Below are 18,031 nucleotides of genomic sequence, written 5' to 3'. Positions count from 1 at the left end.
AAGGTCGAGGCTGTTTGTAATGCACCTCGCAACAAACACACACACACACACACACACACACACACACACACACACACACACGCACGCGCGCGCATGCACACACACACACACACACACACACACTCACACACACACACACTAAAACACTGCTTGCCTGACCTTTTTACTCCAGCCCATCTGCAGGCTAAAGTCAATTTCTCCCACTAAAATATGAGGCTGTCGCTGCAGCACACACGTAGTTTCAGATCATCCTTCAAATTAACACAGAATATACAAAGGGCATCTAATGACTTGGCTCTCCGAGTCCTGTATCAGTCAAGTATAAAATAAGAACTGTGCACTTGGTGTTATCCAATATTTATCTTTTTCTTTCCATCTTCATCAATTTCCACTATGTACTGTATCGATCAATAACGTCCTCCCACTGTGCAGCAGGATTATTCTAACTGTGCTAAACAATAAACCCTGTGTTCTCACACCCATCTGTCCAGCCTGGAGCACATTGCTCTTGGCAGAGAGGAAAAAAAAAACATCTACAAGAAATTCCAGTGAGAGGAGAAAATTTCCCACTCCATCATGGTAGTGTTTGTCTGTGGGCCACAGCAGCAGCACATTGGGTCACACAGTGGAAAAGCAAATCCATAGATGTGAAGCCTGTGGGCTCGCAGACAATTGCATAAGCCCATCCATCCCAGAGTAGATTAACCTCCACTGATAACCATGGGCTGGGTGACGTCAATGCTGCTCTGCCTCAACGCTTGCTTCTCTCCAGCACCAGAAGACAAAAGCAGATAACAGAGAAGAAAATATAAATTATTTAAATTAATATGAACAATCCGTTTTCGTTTTCATTTCCCGCTTTCTTAAAGTCGTTACTTTCTTATGCCATGCATTAATGTATTTTCTTCTGCAATAATAACTGATTAGATAATGTCAATCTGTAATTATTAAACTTTCATTAAATCAATATTGTTTTTATTTATTACTGTAAACACTGTTACTCAGATATCTGAACCAGTACACTGCAAAACTTCTCTGAAGGTAAGTGTATAGTGGGAACTGACCGTAACCCATTGACAATACAGACCAAAAAGAAAAGCAATGCCCGAGAACTGAAATCCTCGCTCCAGAAGTCCCATCTGGAAACAACACTTTTTTGGGGGGGGGATTTACTTATTTGTTTAAAGAATTTATTGGGTCCATGGGCTGAACATACAGGCCATGCCTTCAATAAACCTATTAGATGTGTATACTTTAGAGCCTTTTTGTGGTATTTCAATCCCAAGGTTGGTGGTCTGATCCCCAATATCACAATGACCACGTGTTGAAGTTTCCTGGAGGAAAGCTCTGGAGCCAACATTGCTTCCAATGGAGGTTGAGCACCTTGCACAGCAGCTGTCTCCATCAGTGCATAAATGGGTGAATGTGACTAACAGTGTAAAAGCACTGTGAGACTGCTGAAGCAAGGAAAATGGGCTCTATAAGTGAGGTCCATTTAAATACTGCACCACAGGGCCTATTTAGGGTTTTCAAACTACTTCTAGGAGACTTGCTGAGGCACACTCCCCAGGTGGCAGACTGCCTGCACACACAGAGAAAAGAAGGTGACTTTGCTCAATTTACAGTAAGATGGATACATGCCTGTTGCTCCAGGATGCATAGAAAAACACTTATAGTTATGACCGGTTGCTACATGGTGCCTTTAGGATTATTTGTTCATAACTAATTACTTCTTTTTTCAAACATTTTGAAGAAAAAACTATATTTCCAACAAGATTTGGACATTTGTAACCAGAAATATATGTGAGTTTAGCAAAGACTGATGCCACGTTTACAAATACCCAGGTTTTTACATAGATTAATATTTCCACTCCCATTAAAACAAATGTTTACACCTAATCTTTGACAGGAGTTCTCAGGCTGGAGTTTTCACAAATAATCGTGTGTGGTGATTCGTACCTGCGTTTATGTGTAAATGCAAGGCCCCAAATGCAGAGAAATATCACAGTTTTTGTAAATACCTGGGTACGTCTCAATTTGGACTGATACATCCTGCTGAATTAACCCCACAATGTTGACAAAGGTTTTGTACAACCTGAACTTACTCAGCTTACTGTTTACGTTTGAAGGTCTCTGTCATTGAAAACACCAACACGCATACAGATGAGACAAAACTTGCAAAGTTCAGAATGAAGGAGCCACATTGTAAATGACACTGCCCATAGAGTGAAGAATGTAAGTACCTGTAAAGGTCAAATTATAATAATTGGATGAGTGGCTGTGGCTCAGTTGATAGACTGGGTGAGCTAAAGGAGTGGGGCTGGAGGGGAGTCACCTTTCTCATTAAACATCTCTGGATGGCATTAAGTGAGGAAGTTGGGGAAACTCCTGATAGCACATTCTGATATCAGTTCATCTGAATGAAGGTTGGCAGGAATAAAATCGAACATATGCATTACCGTAATGGGGTGAAACAGTAAAATCGGATATCATTAATAAAAAAGAAATAGTAGAAATGTTGGGAAACTGAAAATGATGTGTGACAGAGCAAACCAAAGGGAGCTGGATAAAATCCCTTAATAGGGATGAAAGAAAGATACACGCTGGACAGGTGACCAGTCCATTACAGGTCAAACACAGAGAGACATACAATTTGTGCTCAACAATTAACCTGACATGCATGTTTTTAGAACTGCAAGAGGAAACCTGTGCATGCACACAGAGAAAACATGCAAACACAGCACAAGACAAAGAAAGACATGTATCCATATAACACCATTCAATGTTTTATAGGGAAATACAGGAAATTCATCAAAGATGGGCAATTAAAATTTTTAAGTGATTGAAGTTATGAAATACATTAAAACAAAGTGATTGGGAAAGAAACAAAAAGGAGGATATAAGGTTAAGAAAATATGTACAATCCATTGTTTAATGGAAAGCCTGAGCAGATAATAGTGTTTAAAGTCCCGATTTGAAAGAAGTGTGTGTCTCAGCAAGAAGTTGTTCCACAGGTGAGGAGCATAGGAACTCAACGTTACTTCACCTTGGTTGTTTCTGACCCTGGGATCGCTGAGTAAACGTCTTCCTGAGGACATCAGGTGTCTGGATGTTTCATATTCTACAAGTTAATCTGAGATGTATTTAGGCCTGAGTCCCTTCAAAGCTGTATAGACGAGAAGTCAGATTTTGAAGTGGCTCTTTCGACACACTGGCAGTCAGTGCAGAGAGTGAAGCTCAGTTGTGATGTGCTCCTGCTCCAGCTGTTTTACGTTATTTAACTGTTTTTTAGCCAGGATTTGGCCATTTAAAATAAATAATTGTGGTATACAACGAAAAATAATACATGGGGCCTGAAGAGCCACTTGTTCCTCAAATGCTGCGGATTGCTGAAACATTTTTGTGTTCTTTTTATAGTGTTTCATGTTCCACCCCAAGAAAGGAACATATTTCATCCTGGCCACTCCACTGACATTTTTCTGTCTCTGCCACTGCTGGGCTGGGATTTGAGCCCGCAACTTTCGTGCTGTTAGGCAAACCACTGCTCCACTGTTCAGTCATCAGAAAAAAAGAAAAAAAAGAAGTTTCTAATGAAGCTGAAAAAAAAGAAAAAGAAACAGTTATTGTCCTGAAGAAGAAGCTGGATTCTAACATTGAAGGGAGGCTTCATGTGGCTCGGTCTCCGCTCCACTCCGGGCTTTGATTGTGAAGGGGCTGGGCGGACGTGGTGCCGGCAGCTCCGTGCGTCATGACGCGCGGCTTCAGCGGACCTCTCACTCTTCACCGCGGCTCCGCGCAGGCAGCAGGAAACCGTCCGAGGACACTTGTCAGCGCTCAGAGACTGCTATGACATCTCGCAGGTAAAGTGCACTTTGTTTTATCCAAACTGTCCCTGCTCACGCCGACTGAGTCTCGAGCTTGTTTACGCGCTTCCAAATTGCCCCCCTCCTCTATTCTGCTCTGCGCGAGCGCTCAGAGACGCAAAACCGGCTGAAGGAGAGGGCGTCCCAACTTTTTTAACTCGAACCCCCCCCCCCGGTAACACCTGATCTGGATTACTTAATATTTCACGCTTCTATAAAACGCGTTTATTTTGTTTTTGCGTGGTATAGGCGAGTGAAAGTGCCCCTGTCGCGCGAGACGACGTTGATACTTCTTGTACAAAGTGCAAAACATATTTATTTGAGCTCGATCCATAATGAGAATTTGTTTTAATTCAATGAAATAAAACTTCCTCTACTGGACCCCCCACCCTCATTTGCAGTTTTTGTGCGCGTGTTTGTAAACGCTGTGATTGATTTCTTAGAAACGCGCGCTATGTAAATGAAAATATGAATAACATCACCTCCTCTTAAACATAATATGCTGACATTAAACACATGGATTACATGCTGTAGAGGACGCTCCTGGTTTTATTGTATCTGCACAATGTGCAGGAATTGGATTATAGCTTCCTTTAAGCTCTCATGCATTAAAAACACACTTTTGGCAAAATCCCAGAAAAATCTCTTTACTTTTTCTTTTCTGGGACTGTCCACAAGTGTTTTCCAGTAAATCCTTATAACAACACAGGCTAATGTATTCAATTGCATGAAACCTTCTAAATATTAACCAGATGCCCATCTATGGGACTATAATCATTTATTAATCTCCCTCAAACAGATGTGAAGAGTTACAACATGAGCAGAACTTTATTCATTCGGGTTTTGTATTATTGGTTCACATAATATGATTTTATCCTTGGCTACTTTCGACTACATAATTGGAGGCAAAAGAGAAGGAAAACAAGCTTAAAAAAAGACTTTGTATTGCAGTTCTTTCAGTATTGGATATGCATTTCTTCACTCATAACATACAAACTGAAAAGTTTCAGTGTGATAATTATGTACTCCTTAAAATATAATATTCCAGTTTATGTGTAACAAAGTGAAATACAGTATATTGAATTTTCACTTTATATTATTTGTACTCTGTTTTTTGGGGATGCACCTATGTATTGGTGGCAATGGCGACTTTGAAGTTAGAAGCAAGATTGTAACCAGAAGTTTGCTAGTTTAAATCCAACATTTTGCATTTGATGTGCCAAAACAAAGGTGCACATTAGATCCTGGTGACCCTGAAAGACGTCAGCCAAAATTCAATGATCTTATTTCAAACCAACAATCCTTTCTATTCCACATCAGTTATTCATGCAGGTGCAGGTTTATGTGCAAGGTGACCTCTTGGGTGTTGACGATTGCTTCTGGCGTACCTCTTGACCACCAGGACTGTTGTGGACTCAAAAGAAATGCAGAGTCGGCAGTTGCAGAGTTTACAGTTAATACAAACAGGTGTATGGGTGGAAGCGATAGTAGATGTGTTCTATTGACCTTATTTTTTGCTGAAACTAGGGCGCTGCCATATTTATGATGTTTGACATACCACCTAATCTGTTCATCTTCAGGCCCGTCCAATCACTGAAAATAAAGAGTCATGGTCTTTATTATTTGGCTAAATGGAATTTTGACCCCCGTCGCCAGAGAAACTTTAACCAGATTGACCTTCAGTACCTCCAAAACTCTAAACACTTAAATCCAACAGTTTTTGAGGCATTTCAATCCATTTTCTGATGACTTACTCTAAACACATACCACCTTTGCCTGAGTCTGATCTTAAAACATGTCTTGTAAAATTAATTGATCAGCCATCGTTTTATTTCTTTTGACTTTGATAGTTCACTGCTTGTGTTTAATCTCTGGGACACTTATAGTTTAACCAAAGGAGACACAACAAGTGTCCTCTGAGTTTACTTTAATATCATGTTGACTATTATAAATTAAGTTGATAATTAATGTAAAGGTTGATCAATCCATCTTCAGTCTGAATGAAGTCAGAGTACACCTCGGACAGGCCACATCACCGGTTGCACACGCACAAGCACACACACGACCACGGACAATCATGGAGCCACCAATTGGGGTGAAGTGTTTCTTGGCCGCTTTCTTCTTCCAAGCATGGCTTTGAAACACTGAGATTGGAGAACGTTCACCACTAAACCAATGTTTAATCTTTAAAGGTTACAAAAATATAGCAGCCTAAGCACTTTTCCTTCTGCCGAGTTCGACCACATTGTACCACATGGACACGAAGGACATGCTGGTGCCCCCTGCTGGGAGAGGGAGTATTGATAAAAGCTCTTTGGAGCAAACTACTAGTTGGATTTAACATTGACGATGGATGGATGGATGGATGGATTGACTGATTGTAAAGGATTCAGCTCATTAAGCTAAACTAGTTAATGGCTGTGAGCTACCATGCTCTTATAAAAATGTGATTAATGATGGCCGATTCGATGACTTCGAAAAAATGATCCTAAAATTGTGAATATTACAGAATTCCACGGTGTGAAGGAAGAGAATGACTCTCTTAATCCCACTTCTTGTTTTTCATGTGATGCTGGGACGGTCTATCTCCCCTCTCACAGTAATTGATGCTGTGTAGCACATCAGATAGTTGTTTTCAGTGAAGCCAAATAAAGCAGCGCTCCAAACTCTCACATGCCATGAGTGAAAAAACACTATAAACTCTTAATTCTCACATGAAAAGATGGCGTTGGTAAAAGCTGTTCAGCTGTAAAAGTGTTACTAAAGGTATGAAAGTATGTGGAAGATGGGTATGTTCTTAATCAATGGTTGTACCTTATGATCGGTCACCATAACTTATCATGTCACATCCATTCGTCTTTGTTATATTTAGTCCACATTGAGTTCATTTTAACTCCAGTTTCTTCACACAGTCTAAAACCGTGCATGTGTTATTAATGGGCAGCTGATTACATGACCCGGGTTTATTTATCTTCAGTTTATCAAAAATTCTGTTATTTCTGCACAATGGCACTTTGAGTAGTGGCTACTATTTTTGTTCCACACATACTGGACTTAATAGATTTATTGATTATTTTAATGTGCTCAAATTTGCTCAAATTTACCAAGGACCTCCCTGTGTGTGAGTTGTTGTTCCCTGCAGGTGAAGTTCAGCGATGCAGGAAAAAGACCAAATCCAAAGTTGTCATCATCTCGGAGAGTTTCCGTGGCGTGCCGCTGGTCTAGACGCGTCTGACTGTTGCTCTGTACTTCCTGAGCTGAAGTACCACAGGGGAACAATACCACAGTGCGTGCCGCCTCCGTCTCACCGAGCCGCTCTCCTGTGATGATAGTATCGTCTCAGGAAGGATTTCACTTCATCAGAATATCACAGAGGACTTCAGTTTCCACATACTTTGTCCCCTATTGTCCTTGTGCTGAAGCCTGGTTGTGGTAAAGTCTTAAAGGAACAGTCTGTACTGTGCCGAGTGCACAGCGGAGGTGGCAAAAGTAGAAGCATAGACACTTAAATAAGACTTAAAACTTGAATAAATGTACTTTTTCAACTAATTTATACAAGTAAAAATCATAACATCAATTTTTTGGAAATCAACTTGAGTACAGTTTTTCAGTTTGCCTGTTTTGAGGCATGTTAAACCTTTTTTGATGGTGTGTCTAACGACCAATAACTTTTCAATAATGTAATAAAATGGTCATAGATTTTTTACAACAATAATGGACGGAGAAGGCTATATATTATGGATCCTCATGAATGAATATGGTGACTTTCCCATCAGCTGTGCCTATTTTTGATAAGCAAGTTGCACAGAGATCTGTAAAATATGCTTTAAAATGCAGCCGTATTTATCTATTATTACATCAATGGTTGCAGTCATTACATTTTGATAGGATTTTTGAATGTTACTTTAGTTGGCAGAGTGTACTGTAATATCTTATTTATCATGATTGCAGTTAAAAAGGCCAGAATTCTTACATTATTGTTGTTAAACGCCCTCCTCATTGTGAATCTCATGTCTTTTTTTCCTTGCTGCCTGCACAAACATGCAGAGTATGATGATGCTTTGAGCTCCAGCAGGTTTTCATCTTGGTGAAGAATGAACAAAGTCTACATATTGGCATGCATATATGGCGAACCCATATATGCATGTGCACACCATTTAAAACTCGTGTCATTGTAACAGTGTAATGGTGGGAGTACACATTGCTGACAAACATTACCATTCAACCTGTGTCATCGTTTTTTGGTCAGAATGGTCTTCTAAAGCATTTCATTGAAGAATTTTTCCGACACTATTCTGGCAGGTGTTTGGAACAGAAAGTCTTGGAAGTTCAATCCCTATTGATGCAACTTGATCACCCTTGTTTCTTCAGTTTGAATAACTTACTTTGATCCTTCTGTTCAGTTTAGCTTTTATTTGCATGTTCGTGGTGTTGGACAATTAGTGTTGCAGCAAATCATGAAACATAAAGAACGCACATGCATGCATACATACAACATTTAAAAATCAAACGGGGAAGGATAATACAGTGTGCGGAAACACCAGTAGCCATCGTTCATCTCCATCAGCCTTTCAGCTATGACATACAGAATCAGTGAATTGCTGTCAGTGGATATTATAAGTTCCCGTCTTACTGTGAGAAGCCACACAATATAAAGTATAGGTACAACTCCGTTCAGATTTACACTAAATCAAATGCATAGAGGTTTAACTGAGCCAAGAAGGAGAAGGTACAGATGTTTGAGTTTAAATGTAAAAGTCATAAGAGAAGAAAATAAATACTCAAGTAAAGTACAGATTATTTTTCATTCTCTACTTCTGGTTTGCAGGTAGCGTAACGTAGCGATGAAGCACACTGCTCTTCCATTTTCACTTTAGCCACTTGCTCATTTGCTTCTGCGTAAGTCTTGCAAACTTTCCACTTTTGGAAAGCCCCCCCCCCCCCTCCCCTCTCCCCTTTGTTTGTGGAGCAAACCTCGTCTGTCACTGAAACTCATTTGACCAGCTGAGAACTGTGAGTCAGTTTTTTCGATAAGCCGACAGGAAAACAACAGCCCATGTGGAGGAATAAGATAGCGGTGCCAACATTTCCAGGAGCGGTCTGAAACTACAGTTTTAAAAAAAAAATTATTTTCCAGATGCATGTTTTGCATTTTATTCATTTATTCAGACACAAAACAGTGCACACAGGGTTTAGGAGACAGCTGCACATGCCCACGGTCTTTCACTGCTTAATTTAAGGGCTGCGTCCTTGAAAATGTCATTTTTAGGTGTTTGTCTAGTATTTGATATCAGTGCTGCTTTTGCAGACCTTTGATCGGGGTATTACAGCCATTAACGACTTTAAATAAGCCGTCGCGAACAAAAGTGAGTCAGGGTTGGCAAACAATAGTCCGATCAATGTTAATACACATTGATGTTAAGAAAATAAATCAATGTTGAGTTAGCTTGTAATTATTGGAGGACTTGTCGTCATGTAACGCACCGAAAAATTGTTAGTTTTTGCAACAAAAACTGTCCTCCGAATATCCAGATTGTTTTACACGCTTGAAAATGTCCAATCTGTAGCTCAAGAGAAAGCATTAACGGAATGACAAACACGCTGTGTTTAATCTAGAATTTAACAGAGCTTCATTTCATCATTTCAATATTGTTTGAGGTGTGGCCACATATTTACACAGAGCTGCAGCAAAATGCAAAGCATGTTTAAATGTGTGTTTCCCACACATCGGTAGTACTATGTGAACGGAGAAAAAAAGACTATCTACTCTTGTATTTAGATTTTGTGTCATTTATTGTGACTGTGTAATTGCTGTCAGCAGCTGGTAATGAAGATTTCTATCCAAAAGGTTTGCTCCCATTTTTAAAAAAGTTATTCATTAACCAATATCATCAGAGCTACTTTTACTGTTTCACAAGTGGTATTTACTCTGTAAACACACAAAGCTGCAATCCCTTTTTTGCTTGAAGTTATTGTACATGCTTTTGACCACTTGTCTTCTGGTTGGCCTCTGCAAAGAAAAGCTAGTTAGTCATTAATTCTAAGCTGACTATTTGTTAATACACAGAAAAATACAACATTCAGTGAATGGTGGCGGTGGCGAAGGGTGGGAGTGTTCACCCCATGTAAATACTCTGGATCATCAGAGGGGCTAAAAATAACTGCCACATTACCAAAACCCACACCCCGGGGCTTGTCTGTGACCAATATAGCCCTAACCCAGACTTTCATGCTGCACTGTGGCTACTAAGTATATCACCTTTTTGTCAGTGGGCCTAGACAGGCATGCTTTAAATAGCCAGCCAGAGCTATATTGAACTTGAGACATTATGTAAGAGGATTGAGTGGTGGCTGGATGCACATGCGGCCTGCTTTCTCCCCTTCAACCCGCCGGAGGCCTGACCTGCGGCTCCCAGCTGCCTCCGTCTCTCCAACAACTTTATCCTCCCCTTTCTTGTGTGATGAAACCAGGCTATTGGAAATCCGGCGCTGTTGTCTCTGCGTCTCCTCTCCTTGCTGCCCGTAGCCAGATGCAGGGAAACGGGGCGCCTGGCGGTTGTCAAAGGGAATCCTATTCTTGGAAAGTCCTGAGTCACTCAAGCTCCTGCAGTCATGATCTGGGCAGGGGAGGGAGGACTTAGATAAGGTTGTATAGGAAGGGCAGGCTACTCACACCGCATTATGGATTAGTAAAAACAAAACAAAAAGGAAAAGCGCGTGTCCTACACAGATAAATGTTCTTCAATATATTACAGGAGCCTGCATAACTTTTGCTGCGGAGCTGCTCTCGGGTAATATGTCAGTTTTATTGTAGTAATGCTGTGGAAATTACTTGACCGAAAGTACAAAGATAAACTTTTTGCTAATGCAAAAATTTTATTTTTTAACAATTTGGCCTGTAGATTTATAAAATAAAACCCTCTGTATTAACGAGGGTCAGAATAACACGAGCCTGTGAACACAAAACAACTGGCAGTGGACGTCTAATGAGTAGAAAGGCTGAGTGCCACTGATGGTGTCTTCCTACGTTGGTTTGAAAATTATTTACTTGACTGGTCTTTTAAAACGGGGCCATCGGCTTCAGATAAGTCATTTCAAGTGGAGTAACTTTAAAGGTTTGACTGTGGAGGTTTCGGAAGTTGGTGGAAAGTCTTCCTAATGAGCTGAATGCAAAGCAAATGAGCAGAGTTTCAGCGAGCGAGCAGCGGAACTCTTTTAACTGACATTGTTAAATTAGTTCACTCCTGCACCCCTCAGGCTTAATTGTACATTTGAAATTTGGTTGCTAATGGGCTCGCTGCAACCTTAAAGAGAGCTATAATGGACACTTAACACATGGCAGCAATAATTTAATTAAATCAACACTTAGTATATCTGGAATGCATGAATCGGTGTTCTTACATTGGCCCCAAGTGAAGGGCAAGTGGAAATACATCAACATCTGTGTTTACTGCAGCTGCTTAATGTGACTTTTGAGTATTAGCAAGCAAAGAAGCAGTGCAGGATTTTATATTTCCCTGTCTGACTCTGAGCAGGTTTGTTTCTGCAAGCCGTTCTTGGGAAGCTATGGTGTTAAAGTTAAACATTATCCAGAGAGGAAGAGGGCGCAAAGACATTTGTTCCCGCAAACATCCCAAGTGCAAAAACCATCGTCTCGCTGCAGATCTCAAGAAAAGTTTCCCCAGAAAACCCAAATAAAGAGGCTCACAGCCAGGATTGCACAAGTGACATTTTCAGGACTTATAATCATAATTAAGCCTAAAACATCTTGTTTTGTTCTGTCTTTCATTAAAAGCAAGAGCAGAAGTCAAAACCAAAATCAAACACAAAAACATGTGTCAACTTGATGTCAACTGCCTTTGCACATAATAATAGGAAATGGAAGAATCAAGCCAGGTCAAAAAGAAAATGGGAGAAACTTTAATATAAATGTAAATATTATAAGTCGGTAAGATGCTGACTGCTGCTTTCACCTACAGACGAATATAAATCAATAGCAAGAACACAACATTTAGGCCCAGTTTACTCAACAGCATTTTCAAGTGAAAATGGAAAACCTAAATTGTGTTTTGGGAGTTACTAAAAATGCAACTTTTTGAAAATGGCTCCCAATGTGGAACTTTTCTAAAAGTTCTCTGTCTGAGGAAATGGGGGAAACTGAACTTTTTGTAAATGCTGCTACCGTGCATCTGCATAATGTCATCGGGACATAGTAAATAGTTCTTCTGCACATGCTTGAGTAGATGGACAATAACAACAATGGCGGCCAGAGTATCATGACTCCCAGTCCATATTCTCCTGGGACTTGGTAGTTTTATAGTTGACGGTCGTCTGTCCATATGAATTTCTATGTACTCTGCATTGTTTTTGTTTATAACACATTGCTATAATTGCGAGTATGGCTAACTCTTGGCCTGGTATGTTAATTGCATTGTTTACAGTGTTTATGCTGTTTCCTGGAAATGGACATCCTTTTCAAAACATTGCCGTGTAAATGGGAAGCTTTTCTGGAATGAAAATGCTAAAACGATACATTTTGACTTAAACCTTTGTCAAATAATTGGAGCCTGCTATATTTGTCTTTCTGTGGACGACATATTTTTGTGTATCATTGTATGTTGCAGTGCTCTGGTTTTGCAGAGGTTGACGTCATGCAGTCTGCACTCATCAAGCCCGACTTAATTTCAAGTTCATGATGCCGATGTGGAGCAAGCAGTAAACTTGTACAATTGCTAAAATTGCCCAGACTGTAGGGGGCATCAAGGCAGAATAGAGCTCGTGGAAACTACTGCAAGCTTTTTGGCGAGACGCAAGTAAGTGTGAACGTTTTAGTGTGACATTCTCAGTTGAAATTACCCCCAGTTATTGATGTTTAAAAAAAAGCGACCAAAAAAAACATATTGATCTTCTGTATCGTCTTTCAGTGCCACTGAGAAGCTGGCAGAGTTAGTTTTTTTGTCAGATGTGGTTGAATGAATTGGTACGGGTTGCGGTACAGATATGCAGGCTCCCCCCGGGGAGCTCCATTGGAACTTGGCTGATCCCCTTACTTTTCATTTTAATGCTGTCATCAGGCAGGGATTTACTTTAACTATCACAATTGCAACCTTGTGTGGCTGCAGGCTCTTAGTTTTGTTGTCAGTCTTTCGGTGTGCAGATATCAACATTAAGGAGCTTGGCAGGCTGATGTTTTTCATTATTTACACAGGCACCGATGATAGTCTAATTTGCCCACGAGCAAAACAAGCACATTTCACCACATAATGTAGATTTTTACCAGTATGCAGCTGGCTGGCCTTGACATGGATGCATCAACAGGTTGCACGCATGCAATGTGTCTGATTTGAAGGAAGTTAACTGGACAGTATTTATTGAAATCCAAACACAGCCTCATTGTTGTCAAGGTTGGACAGGAAATGGGTTACATAGAAGCAGAAGTTATTGTTGAACGTTAACAGTAATTTGACATTGGCTTGATCAGGGACTGTCCATTGCAGTGTACCCAGCATTCCTCTGTTTTTAGAAAATTAGCTGTTGAACGTGTTTCATTTCGCTTGTTCACAAATGAGAAAAGTTCAAATGCTGCCAACACATACCTGTACTGCATTTTCGTCATTCATTTGCTAAACCCGGTCAAAGCTCCTGTGAACTATTGAGCTACATGTGTCTGATTATTTACAAATTTGAGCCATGATAATTCTTTACTTTGGTTTTTCAATTAATCCATGTGGACAGAAGTTGAACCTATACAGATTTCAAATGTTGACAGTAATGGTCAAAGTTACTCAGTAATCAGTTACCCTCCATGTTAAAACTTGCTAATCAAAAATAATGTTCTTTACGTTGCCATTCACACAAGCAATGTGTCTTATATTAACTCAAGTAATACTGATTAACAAAAACTTGCCTCGGGTGTAACTTTGCCTTGGCCTATCATTAGCTTGGTTCTGCTCATGTTCCCCTCAAGCCCTACCATGAATTTACATATAAACAGGTCAAAGTTCTTCTATGTAACCTTGTATTTCTGCTTTGAAGGTCCATCCACCCATCACCGATGTCGCTTTATCCAACTTGAGGCTTGTGTGTGAGTGCAAATGTCACTGGTTAACTTCCACGCATCCACTACTCAACATACTGGGCAAATACCAAGAAGAACAGTAGACTTATGATGAAGTTATTAATAAGGATGGTGACCAGTGGTACTGCTACAATAACCTGTGTCCTTAAGCTTCCAGAAGACATATGGATGTAATGAATCCAGAGAATGGATGGAAAGCTTGAACGGTATCGGACGTTGAAATAGTCCCAGCTGACTATGGGTGGAGGCAGGACTGATCTTGGAACAGGCCAGCTGCTCATCACAGGGCCAACATGGAGTGATTATCTCACACATACACACATATTCACACCTACAGGCAGTTTCAGGGTGCTTTCACATGGGTTGCTGCAAAATAGTATTTGATGTTGATGAAAATGTAAATGAGCTGTAGTAGTTTGGATGCTTTCACATTGCTCTACTTTACTCTAAACAAAATGCTGCATGTCTTTATGACTACTGGGTATGATGACACAAGGAGCATCATGTAGTGACAGACCCAGAATTGTTTTGCCTTCATGCCATGAATTTCACCTTTGTTTAAGTTTGGCTGCCTTCATAGCTTGGAGTATCTGGGACATTTGGTTTGGAGGCCACTGCGATTAGTTTCACTCTACATTCAGGCCGCGCCAGAGTTTGACTGCAGCCACTTCGAGTCCGCCTCTCCAGGCTATTCATTGCACTCATACCTCGGATGTACAGCTGATATGAGCACCTTATATGTCACCATCTAACCCCAAATGCAGGTTTCTGGACTGTGGGAGGAAAGTCTCAAACCCGAGATATTCACTATGTGGCGACTGTAAACCACTGCACCATTGTGCGGCCGGCTTTCAAACAGTCCCTGAAGGATGATTTTTAAAAGGCACTTTTTGATCCTCTTAAGTTTACCCTTGAATTTTAAAGCCTTCTACAGACCTGAAAATTTGGCCAAAAATCCCTTGATAGTCTCTCAAAGTCACCTCATAAAAACCTCTATCCAGATGTGACCAATACAGATGCAGTACTATTTGTAAAACCTTTGAACGAATGATATCAAGCCTGGTCTCTGAATGAATGGTGAATTGTAACGATGCGATAATTGAGAGCTGAATTACAAAGCCATTCGCCTTCCATTGTTTTCTTTATTTCTCCTATCTCATCTGCAAAGCTCCCTGACCCACTCTTGCAAAATTAATAACCTAATGGCATAGTGCTGAATTGGCTGCATTGAGAGTGAGGGGGGGGGGGGGGGGTTTGCCTGGCCAGGGCTAACTATGATCTGGTGTAACTACGCCACGTGTAATCTCCGGGCACGGGCGACACAGCTGTTGTATTTGCCTCCGACAAGATAGTGGGAACGTGGTGGTGCTCGGGGATCTGGCACCCGGACCTGGCCTGGCCCAGACTGCCCTGTGTTACAGCCAAGGAGAGCTCTGTTGGCGCTAGGAGCACTGGGGCGGTGGGGGTTGGGGGGGAATGTGTGGGTGTCTGGCTTTAGAGGCGAGCTTTGGAGATTCCCAAACCTCTGAGGGTCTGAAAGTGTAGACAAGCCGATTTTGAGGGACTGGGACACCAGGGTGGTGGAGCAGTTTGCCAGTGGCTGTCACATATGTCTGCGGCCAGGACGGAGGGGAAGGCGAGGTGGAGCTGATAGCACTGGTGCTGGTATCAGGTCTGCTCACGCTCATCCAAATCCCAGATTAAAAGGCCTCCGCCCCTTCGCTCTCTCTCTCGCTCTCTTTCTTGCCCTCCTGCACACTCTCTCTCTTAACACTTCTGTTGGTTCACTCACTGTCCCCATCTCACTCTAACTCTGTAACACTTTTACAAGCGCCCTGCCCCTCCACGCCCTCCCCCTTTTGTTTCTATATCTCCCTCGCTCCCTCCCACCCTCTCTTGTGTAACAGTGCCCAGTGCTGGATTACTGAAGTCTGAGGCTGCTGAAGCAAGGGGCTGTGGCAGGCTTTGACCACAATGGTGAGGTAGGGCTGAAACCATCAGACTTCACTGCATCTTGGCCCTTTGGACAACCATCCAATTTCTTATGCTAATCCTCCTCCAAACAATGCCTTTGATTCTGCTGCGCTGTTCTTAATTTTAATGCACTAAATCATGAGCTGGAGGAGAAGCAGTTGAGAGAACAGGTGGAAACCTGGCTGTGCAAGAAGTGTTTCTGCAAAAGGTCACAGAGAGGTTAGGTGCATGCTCCAGTCCAAAGGAAGTTTGACTGTTTGTTTGTGTGTGGATTTGTGCCTGGAAAGAAAGTCAAGGGAAGGCAAGTCTTTTTCTTTAAAAAAAGAAAAAACCTTAACAAGGTGATTAGCTGTGTGTTATTTGCTCCTGTTGTGTGTTTAAAGCTCTGATGTAGTGTTTGGTCTCATTGTTTGAGTGACAGCCGCACTGTGATGAGGGATTAGCAATGGATTAGTGACATAAGGCATTTTTGTCCCACTGTTATTATTTTTCCGTATGAATCTGTGTAGGATTACTACGACAATACTACGAGTAATCTGTCCACCAGCTGACACCCGTGACCTGTCAGCGGCTCTTCAGTACACTAACCCAAATACAGTTTGAACAGGGATGTCGGGAGGCAATAGTGACTCTAAAATTTGTCAAATATCTGAGAGAGGGTTTTATTCATTTTTATACATCTATCTTCAACTGCAAAAAGACTGCCTCATTGAAAATGGCTTTATACACTGTTTTTATTGTATGTAATGTCTTTCAGCCGAAATGCAGCACCATGCAATCTCTGTACAGAAATAATCACTGAGAGGAGAAATTGTCCTGTTTTTCTGAATTAATGATACAATTCTCTCAGAATTCTGAGAAGTTTTCAAGGGGAGAATAAAATGGACTTTGTTTTCGCAAAGTATTTAGATAATTATAGGCTTCTTTAAATATTTCATTCATCAAACTTGTTTCCAGAGTGTGATTGGATGAGTGAGTGCTGATTTTATTTATGTCACATACATACAGTATAAGCCAGACTGTGCCGGTTGTTATAAAGGATTCAAAGGTGATTGCCCAGACCAGCTGACCAATGGTTGCCTTCTGGCTGGTGTAAACACAATAGGTAAAGTGTGATACTGAATTTGTTGGGGGGGAGGGGGGGGGGGGGGGGGGGGGAGTTATGTATGAAATAAGCATGGTTGTAAATACAATGAAAGTACAAATATACTGGAAAAAGACAAAAAATATGCACATTCAATGTTGTATACAGAAATAAAAATAACCCCCCCCCCCAAAAAAAAAAAACCTGGTCTCGTACTGAACAGAGTAGTAAAAGACAACTCCTCAAACAGATGATTAATCTTAGGGCACACTCATATTTCCCTGTCTGACCCGGACCAGAGTTCTCTTCAGGGACTTTCTGGGAAAGTCCGTTTTGCTTTGGCATCTTTGAACATTCCACTGAGCTCTGATCCAGATTTAGCAAGAGGTCTCTGGTCTCCTTGAAAACATCAGTCTCGGTATCTCATGCAAGTGGACTTTCCAGCAGGTGGGATGAGACGATGTGACGTAGAGCGCAATGCATTTTGGGTATTAAACAAAGTGAACCCTGTGAAACAGAATAAGCATATGCAGAATGATAACGTTATAAAATATCTTGTGGAGTACTGACAAAGCAATGGTGAGGAAGAAGTTGTAAGAATTGTTCTCATTAATACCTAGTCTGAAGACTATATTTGCTGTTGTTTGTGGCTACCCATGAGCCACAGCTATTTAGTGTAGCCACCACTGGCAGGACTTCCACTTTTGGCCTGGGCCAATCAATGAGCCGTGTTTCTTCTTTACTTCCTCTCTGGTTAGTGTTTGCTTTGAGCGGCAGCGACCCCAAACAAACAGCTATGGTAATTGCTTCTACATTTCCCAGGCGGTTTAATCCACTCTTAAAACGCAACTGAACCAAATAGAATTTTCACAAAAACGATGTGTTTTCCCTTGAAATGTTGTGTGAGTGACCCCAAGTTTGCTAACGCGTGATAGACAATGGATGATTGATTAGTGTATGGCTAGTGTTAACAAATATTGTTCTTGGACTGCTGTATGGATTCCCCCAAACATTGCCAAAGTTTTGAATTTA

General features: G+C 41.1%; 1 protein-coding gene across 1 annotated transcript in view; it reads left to right on the top strand.

Moving 5' to 3' along the window:
• The first annotated feature begins 3,769 nt into the window (after window positions 1-3,769).
• ptpn11b (protein tyrosine phosphatase non-receptor type 11b) overlaps window positions 3,770-18,031 on the top strand; it is a 44,973-nt gene continuing 30,711 nt past the window's right edge. The window contains exon 1 of the mRNA XM_080496629.1: window positions 3,770-3,860. Within this exon, the coding sequence (XP_080352755.1) occupies window positions 3,847-3,860 (14 nt within the window). The 5' untranslated portion in view covers window positions 3,770-3,846. The remainder of the gene's footprint in view (window positions 3,861-18,031) is intronic.

Source organism: Blennius ocellaris (genome assembly GCF_963422515.1).
Source record: "Blennius ocellaris genome assembly, chromosome: 5".
Classification (NCBI taxonomy): Eukaryota; Metazoa; Chordata; class Actinopteri; order Blenniiformes; family Blenniidae; genus Blennius; species Blennius ocellaris.
This window is presented reverse-complemented; position numbering and strand designations above follow the sequence as displayed.